Genomic DNA, 9,075 nt, shown 5'->3' with positions numbered 1-9,075 from the left:
CTGGAGGCCTCAGGAAGAGGCCTGCTACAGCGTCATCCTGGCCAAGATTCCTCCCTGCAGAGGACCCTGGCCACACTGCCACAGGGTCTGCTGGGGCCACCAGAAGCCCATGCTCCTGCCTCCATCTCTCCCCTCTGTGCTCACCTCTCACCAGGAGGCCCTCCCAGAGTTCAGTGTCCTGCTTTTTTTTTTTTTTTTTGAGACGGTGTCTCACTCTGTCACCAGGCTGGATTGCAGTGGCGCGATCTCAGCTCACTGAAACCTCTGATTCCTCGGTTCAAATGATTCTCCTGCCTCAGCCTCTTGAGTAGCTGGGACTACAGGTGCCAGCCACCATGCCCAGCTAATTTTTGTATTTTTAGTAGAGACGGGGTTTCACCATGTTGGCCAGATGTTCTCTATCTCTTGATTAGCCCGCCTTGGCCTCCCAAAGTGCTGGCATTACAGGAGTGAGTCATGGCTCCCGGCCTCATCTCCTACTCTTTCAGCACCAGGTTTTATTCTTAGGATTCTGCTACAGCCGGAGCCCCTGGGTGCGACCTCCTAAGATTTCTGTGAGTGTGGACCCAGCACCGTGCCTAGTAGACATACAAAAGGAGCATGGTGACAGTGAGGTCTGTCATCTCCAGCATAATGACTGCTTTGATCCTTGTGAAAAAGGTGATTTTTGGCTGGGTGTGGTGGCTCACACCTGTAATCCCAGCACTTTGGGAGGCCGAGGGGGTGGCTCACTTGAGGTCAGGAGTTGGAGACCAGCATGGGCAACATGGTGAAAACACGTCTCTACTAAAAATACAAAAATTAGCTGGGCATGGTAGCGGGTGCCTGTAATCCCAGCTACTTGGGAGGCTGAGACAGGAGAATCACTTGAACCCAGGAGGCAAAGGTTGCAGTAAGCCAAGATTGCACCACTGAGCTCCAGCCTGGATGACAGAGCAAGACTTGGTCTCAAAAAAAAAAAAAAAAAAGAAAGAAAAGTTTATATTTTTGTTCTATTGGTTATCTTAATATCTTCATTCTATAATTATATGTTTTATATAATTATAATAGCTATATAAGATATAATACCCCTAGTATGTTGTTTTTTGGATATTCTACTCATTCCTGACGGTTAATTTATGTGTCAACTTGGCTAAGCTATGGTGCCCCGTTGTTTGGTCAAATACTTGTCAATATCTTGCTGGGAGGTTATTTCATAGATGTGGTTAATACTGACAGTCAATTGACTTTAAGTAAAACAGATTACCCACCATAATATGGGTGGACCACCTCCAATCAGTTGAAGGCCTTAAGAACAAAAACAGGTTTCCCAGAGAAGCAGGAATTCTGCTTCAAGACTGTAACACACAAACCCTGCCTGAGTTTCTGGCCTCCTGACTGCTCTACAGATGTGAGGTTCCAGACTTCGAGATCAACTCTTACCTGAATTTATAGCCTGCTGGCTTGCCCTACAGATTTTAAACTTGCTAGTCCCCACAATCATGTGAGCCAATTCCTAAATAAATCTCTCTCTATGTATAATCTATTGGTTTAGTTTCTCTGAAAAGCTTTCACATCCAGTTTCCTGGATGTTAAAAATTACTGAAACTAGCTAGTAACTTTCTTTTTTTTTTTTTGAGACAGAGTTTTGCTCTTGTTGCCCAGGCTGGAATGCAATGGCACAATCTCAGCTCACCGCAACCTCCACTTCCTGGGTCCAAGCAATTCTCCTCCCTCAGCCTCCTGAGTAGCTGGGATTGCAGGCATGTGCCACCATGCTTGGCTAATTTTTGTATTTTTAGTAGAGACAGGGCTTCTCCATGTTGGTCAGGCTGGTCTTGAACTCCCAACCTCAGGTGATGCACCGCCTTGGCCTCACAAAGTGCTGGAATTACAGGCATGAGCCACTGCTCCTGGCTCCTAGTAAATTCTTCTTTTCCGTGATGTGTCTCTTACCGCTAATAATACTTTTCTTCTTAAAGTCTACTTCATTAAAAATAGTTATGCTGGGCATGGTGGCTCATGGCTGTAATCTTGGCACTTTGTTGGAGTTCGAGGTGGGTGGATCACTGAAGCCCAGGAGTTCAAGACCAACCTGGGCAACATGGCGAGACCCTGCCTCTATAAAAAATATGAAAATTAGCTGGCTGTGGCTATATGATATATTTTGTATCATATTTTAGATACTATATATCATATATGTTATATATCTTATGTTATATATCATATATTTTCTATAATATATATAATATTATATATATTATATAAGAAATATATTATATATGTGTTATATAATAAATGATATATAATATACAATATATCATATTAATATATTACATATTATATATTATATCATATATATTATATATGTAATATATAGCACATTATAATATGTAATATATATTATATATGTCATGTAATATAATATGTCATCTCATATATTATATATATGTAATATGACATATATTTTATATATCATATATATTATGACATATAATATGTATTATATGTTACATATATAATATATTATATCTTACATATATATTATATATGTATATAATTTTTTTTTAGACAGAATCTTGTTCTGTTGCACAGGCTGGAGTGCAATGGCACCATCTTGGCTCACTGCAACCTCTGCCTCATGGGTTCAAGCAATTGTCCTGCCTCAGCCTCCCAGGTAGCTGGGACTGCACCACACTGGGACTACACCAGCTGCCACCATGCCTGGCTAATTTTTTTGTATTTTTAGTAGAGACAGGGTTTCACTGTATTGGCCAGGATGGTCTTGATCTCCTCACCTTGTGATCCTCTTGCCTTGGCCTCCCAAAGTGCTGGGATTACAGGCCTTAGCCAAGATACATGTTTTTTAAATGAAGAAAAATTTCAAAGGTACTCTGCTTGGTACAATAATCAAATATGTAAATTGAGGAATAAAACATAACCATGAAACATATTTATAACTGCATATGGAAAATACAGAGGATAATTTTTTAAATAACATATTTTGAAAGCATTAACTATTAATTTGAAGAGTTCGCATTTGACAGGCCAGTATGAACATACCTTGAATGCAGCACACAGGTTCCCCATAAGAAATCAAAATCAGGGAAAATGAAACCACAAAGGTTCTATCTGCTCTGACCTTTGAAAAACTCAGCACAGACAGTGGCACTTAGCACCAAGGGCAGGAGATCCCTAATCCCATCACGATGGCGATAGGGCATAAACATTCCAGGGTGAAGGCACAATCCACATTGTGAAGTCCAACTGCTGCCATGTAGACAGGTGTGCTTTTACATGTATAGGAAGGTCATTGAAGGCTCAGTGTTTTGTTTCAAAAACTGAATCCCAAGCGCACTCATTATTTTGCTGTGCTTCTTAAAATAAGTTATGAGATGGGAAATAGGGCACCCCCAAATATAGCCAATAGTGGGAGTTTCAAATTGAAGAGTGGCACAACTGATACGTCGAGAATAAACAGAGATTCCATTCTGTTTTTTCTTTTTCAACTTTTATGTTAGATTCAGGGTGTACATGTGGAGGTTTATTACCTGGGTATATTGTGTGGTTCTGAGGTTTGGGGTATGAATGATCCCAACATCCAGGTACTGAACATGGTACTCAGCAGTTTTTCAACCTTTCCTTCCTCCCTCCCCCTCCTAGCAGTCCCTAGTGTCTATTGTCACCATCTTCATGTCCATGGGTACTCAGAATTCAGCTCCTACTTATAGGAACATGAGGCGTTTGTTTTCTGTTACTACATTAGTTCACTTCCTGGATTCCAGCTCTATCCATTTTCCCTCAAAGAACGTAATTTTATTCTTTTTTGTAGCTGCATAGTATTCAATGGTCTATATGTACCACATTTTTATCCAGTCCACTGTTGATGGGCACCTAGGTTGATCCCATGTCTTTGCTAACGTGAATAGTGTTGCAATAAACAAACCAGTGCATATGTCTTTTTGGTGGAATGATTTGTTTTCTTTTGGATACATATTCGGTAATGAGACTGCTGAGTTGAATGTTAGTTCTGTTTTATGTTCTTTGAGAAATCTCCGAATTGCTTTCCACAGTGGCTGAACTAACTTACATTCCCACCAAAGGTGTATAAGCATTCCCTTTTCTCCTTATCCTTGCCAGTATCTGCTATTTTTTTTTTTTTGACTTTTCAAAAATAGTCATTCTGACTGGTGTGAGATAATATCTCATTGTGGTTTTGATTTGCATTTCTCTCATGATTAGTGATGATGAACTTTTTTTCATGTTTGTTGGCTGCATGTATGTCTCCTTCTGAGAAGTGTCTATGTCTTTTGCCCCTTTTTAATGGGGTTGTGTTTTGCTTGTTGAATTATGTTCCTTATGGATTCTAAATATTAGACCTTTGTTGGATGCATAGTTTGTGAATAATTTCCCCCATTCTGTAGGTTGTTTACTCTGCTGATGTTTTCCTTTGCTGTGTGGCAGCTCTTTAGTTTAATTAGGTCCCATTTGTCAACTTTTGCTTTTGTTGCAATTTCTTTTGAAGACTTAGTCATGAATTATTTCCCATAGCCCATATCCAGAATGGTACTTTTGAAGTTTTTCTTCTCGGATTATTGTTGTTTGAGGTCTTAAATTTAAATCTTTAATCCAACCTGAGTTAATTTTTGTATATGGTGAAAAGGTGACCAGTTTTTTGTTTTTTTGTTTTTGTTTTTTGTTTGTTTGTTTTTTGAGAGGTAGTCTTCCTCTGTCACCAGGCTGTAGTGGAGTGGTGCCATCTCAGCTCACAGCAACCTCCACCAGTGGGTTCAAGCGATTATCCTGCCTCAGCTTCCTGAGTCGCTGGGATTACAGGCACGTGCCACCACACCCAGCTAATTTTTGTATTTTTAGAAGAGACAGGGTTTCACCATGTTGGCCAGGCTGGACTCGATCTTCTGACCTTGTGATCCTCCCACCTTGGCCTCCCAAAGTGCTGGGATCACAGTCATGTGCCACTGTGCCTGGCCAATAAGGTGCATTATTAACATCAATAAAGCTCAGGAACCAGCTTTCACCATATTTGTGTTTAATTTACAGTTTTTCTCAGAGTCTTTGGAATAGATTCCTCCCTCCATGAGCCAGAGAACTTACAGTGTTCACTGCAGTGTCTTTAAATGTAGCAGTAGCAGCTGTGGGTTGAGAACACAAGTCTTCCACTTTTCCTTTTAGAGCCAGCCATTCACGGTGCTCTGTGTTCTTATTCAGCATTGGGTAGGGGCATCTGGGTGCTGGGCATAGCACCAGTGCCCCATGGAGGAGGGAGGCAGGAAGCCCCTTTCTTCCTTCTCTAAAACCTTTTTTCTTTATGTAGATCCAAGTTTTTAGCCTATATCATTTTCTTCTCTCTGGATAACTTCTTTTAATATTTTGACAGATCTACTGACAGCAAATTTGTGTTTGTCTGAGAAAGTCTTTATTTTTCTTCACTTTGGAAAGATAATTTTGCAGGATACAGAATTTTAGGTTGGTGGAATTTTCTTGCTTGCTTGCATGGGTTCTGAAGAAAAGTTTGATGCAACTTTTATTCTTATTCTAACATGTGTTAGGCCCTGCTAAAGCCCAAGGTGGTTAGACTCTTGTGAAATAGTTTCCCTGGGGCAGGCTTTTGCTAAGGAGAACGGAACACCCAGGGCGTATTTCAAAGTAGTTACTTTTCCCCTTCCCTGTGGGAAGCAGGAGGGAATTTTTCTGTGGTGTGCATAACAGCGTCTGGCAGAGCTCTTGGAGGTTCATGAAAGTGTAGGGCCCCCTAAGACTGGGCTCCCTTAATTCTTAATTCTCAAGTTTATGCGCATGGAGCCTCCAGCGATTTGTTGTTTACATGTAAGTCTTCCCACCGTGGTTCTGGCTCCAGTGGCCAGCCTCCGATCCTGTTAGGCTAGGACTCACTGCCTCTTCAATTTGGGGGATAACGGTTTGCCCCGTTAACCTCAAGTCTCTGATGGATCTAAGAAAAGTTGTAATTTTCAGTTTGTTCAAGGTGTTTTTTGTTGTTGTTGTGAGGACAGGAGTGACAGCTTCCAAGCTGGAAAACATAAGTCACATTTGGGTTTTGTTTCAAGATATTTTTCCAATGACAGAGAATGATGCCACACACATTTCCATAGATGTCTTTTGATGCAGATGTGTGTGCGTTTCTGTTATCCTAAGAGTGAAATACCTGAGTCCTAAATGTGCTCCTTTCTAGAACCATTATTCAATGCCAAACACAGTATCCCCTCCAGCAGTGATGAGAGTTCTTGTTGCTCCAGATTCTCTCCAACACTTGGTGTTCTATCTTTTACATTTTAGCCATTTTGGAGGATATGTTATCCTGTTGTGATGTTAATTTGCATTTACATGAATATTAAGAAAGCTGAACACATTCAAGTTTTGCTTTTATAAATTACACATTTAAGTGTTTTACCCATTGTTCTTTCTCTTAGTGATTTTTAAGAGCTCTTTACATATTGTTGATGTGAGCCCTCTGTCAGTTCTATGTGTTCATAGATCTGTTTCCACTCTGCAACTTGTCTTGTCACTTAGTGGTGTCTCTTAATAAACAGAAATTCTTAATTTGAATATAGTCTAATTTATCAATTTATTCCCTTAGAACTATGGCTCTTTGTGATCTGTTTAAGAAATCTGTCCCCATTCATGGTCATAAAAATCGGCTGAGCACGGTGGCTCACACCTGTAATCCCAGCACTTTGGGAGGTCAAGGTGGGCAGATCACCTGAGATCAGGAGTTCGAGACCAGCTGGCCAACATGGTGAAACCCTGTCTCTACTAAAAATACAAACATTAGCCAGGTGTGGTGGCAGGTGCCTGTAATCCCAGCTACTTGGGAGGCTGAGGCAGGAGAATCACTTGAGCCCAGGAGGTCAAGGCCGCAATGAGCAGTCATTGTACCACTGCATTCCAGCCTGGGTGACAGAGCAGGATGCTCTTTCAAAAATAAACATAAAAGTAAATCTAATGAGCTCTAGGATTTCTAATTTGAAGATAGAAGCAATAAACAAAATGAGAAACCAAAATACATTCGTTTTGATTAAAGCAGAGGTCAGCCATAACTCTGAACCTAAAAAGGAGGTCACCTGAAGCAGCTGTGAGTGAGCAGGGTAAGATAGGAAGCAGAGAACCGATGCTCATTGCCAGATCTTAGGAAAAAAATAATAAATTAGGATGACATACTTTTGCAAAATTAAAGAAATCCCCTGAGGTGCTAATACAAAATTTCATTTGTGATAGGACTAATAAAGAAATTCAGCTAGTAGTGCGATCTGTCATGGACTGAGCTTGATTCCAAGAACAGAAGAGGCAGGACTAGTGAGAAATAGCACAGACATATTTGCAAAAGCAGCCCTCCCACGTTAGGAAGAAGGGATACTTTTGCACAGTGAACAGCACTACAACTGCTCATCTCTTTCATGTACTATCACACATGGAATGACTGAGATAATCCTGTGTTCCACACATAGTACTCCCCGCCCCTACTGAATAGAGAAACCCAATTTCACCTTGGCTATCTCTAGATCAATTACCTGTTAATAGGCCTGCTGTTTTCTTTACCGTTAGTTTCCAGAAGAACTAAATATCCCCAAATGGTATTTCAGCTTCCACTTAATGAAACCTGTCATCTAAAGCCAGACCCTGGCCTCAGTGCAAGCTCCAGCACAGACCCCAGCACCCGCTCTGCTTGGTCCTGCTCTTCCAGGGCCCTTCCCTGGTGGCCGTGTGGTCAGGCTGCATCCAGTCATTTTGGCCTCCACTGTGGACAGCTACGAGAGACGCAACAAGGGTGCTGCCCGAGTTATCGGGACCCTGTTGGGAACTGTCAACAAACACTCAGTGGAGGTCACCAATTGCTTTTCAGTGTCACACAATGAGTCAGATGAAGTGGCTGTTGACATGGAATTTGCTAAGAACATGTATGAACTGCATAAAAAAGTTTCTCCAAATGAGCTCATCTTGGGGTGGTACGCTGCAGGCCATGACATCACAGAGCACTCTGTGCTGATCCATGAGTACTGCAGCCGAGAGGCCCCCAACCCCATCCACCTCACTGTGGACACAAGTCTCCAGAACGGCCATATGAGCATCAAAGCCTATGTCAGCACTTTAATGGGTGTCCCTGGGAGGACCGTGGGAGTGTTCACACCTCTGACAGTGAAATACGCATACTATGACACGGAATGCATCAGAGTTGACCTGATCATGAAGACCTGCTTTAGCCCCAACAGAGTGGTTGGACTCTCAAGTGACTTGCAGCAAGTAGCAGGGGCATCAGCTCGCATCCAGAATGCCCTGAGCATAGTGTTGCAATATGCAGAGGATATACTATCTGGAAAGGTGTCAGCTGACAATACCATCAGGAAGGTGGGCCACTTCCTGATGAGCCTGGTTAACCAAGTACCAAAAATAGTTCCCGATGACTTCGAGACCATGCTCCACAGCAACATCAATGACCTGTTGATGGTGACCTACCTGGCCAACCTCACACAGTCACAGATTGCCCTCAATGAAAAACTTGTAAACCTGTGAAGGGACCCCAAGCAGTATGCTTGCTGGTCTAGGTCTTAACCCCAGGACTCAGAAGTGAAGGAAAAATGGTTTTTTTGTGGTCTTGAGTCACACTGAGACAGTCAACTGTGTGTGACTCTAATAAACGTAGCCTACCTTTTGTAAATTAAAAAAAAAAAAAAGTTAGTTTCCTCCCTGGGGAATCAGTATCTCTAAATGAGGAGAACCCAAAGTTTCACAAAAGGGAAGAAAAAGTCTGCAAGGGCAAATTAGGCATAATAGTGCAGGGAGCCCCCTCCCCTTGACTTTCAGATTCATATGTTTATGTTGTAAGATAAATAACACTACACGGTGGTCACTGACTCTAAGTTTATACCACACACTGTAGGACAACATCCCAACCTCACTATGTGTTGTTTACCAGCTGGGAGCATTAACTGAGTTACATGATTCCATTCCATCATGTCAGATTCTTCTAGGTGATGGGGATTATGTTGTAAATCCAATGAATTGCACAAACATGAGCCTAATACCGTATTTTTTTTGCAGTGAAATGAATTCCTTAGTCAA

The 9,075-nt window shown here is 41.7% G+C and overlaps 1 protein-coding gene across 1 annotated transcript; it reads left to right on the top strand.

Moving 5' to 3' along the window:
- Positions 1–6,110: 6,110 nt before the first annotated feature.
- LOC134756925 (eukaryotic translation initiation factor 3 subunit F-like) lies at positions 6,111–8,582 on the top strand. The gene is made up of 2 exons (XM_063696941.1): positions 6,111–6,130; positions 7,629–8,582. Exons 1-2 carry the CDS (start codon positions 6,111–6,113, stop codon positions 8,524–8,526), a joined length of 918 nt encoding a protein of 305 aa, XP_063553011.1. The 3' UTR covers positions 8,527–8,582.
- Positions 8,583–9,075: the final 493 nt, after the last annotated feature.

This window comes from Gorilla gorilla, chromosome 13, assembly GCF_029281585.2.
Source record: "Gorilla gorilla gorilla isolate KB3781 chromosome 13, NHGRI_mGorGor1-v2.1_pri, whole genome shotgun sequence".
In the NCBI taxonomy this organism is placed as follows: domain Eukaryota; kingdom Metazoa; phylum Chordata; class Mammalia; order Primates; family Hominidae; genus Gorilla; species Gorilla gorilla.
Note: the sequence above shows the minus strand (reverse complement) of the source record. Positions and strands in the feature narration are given on the sequence as shown.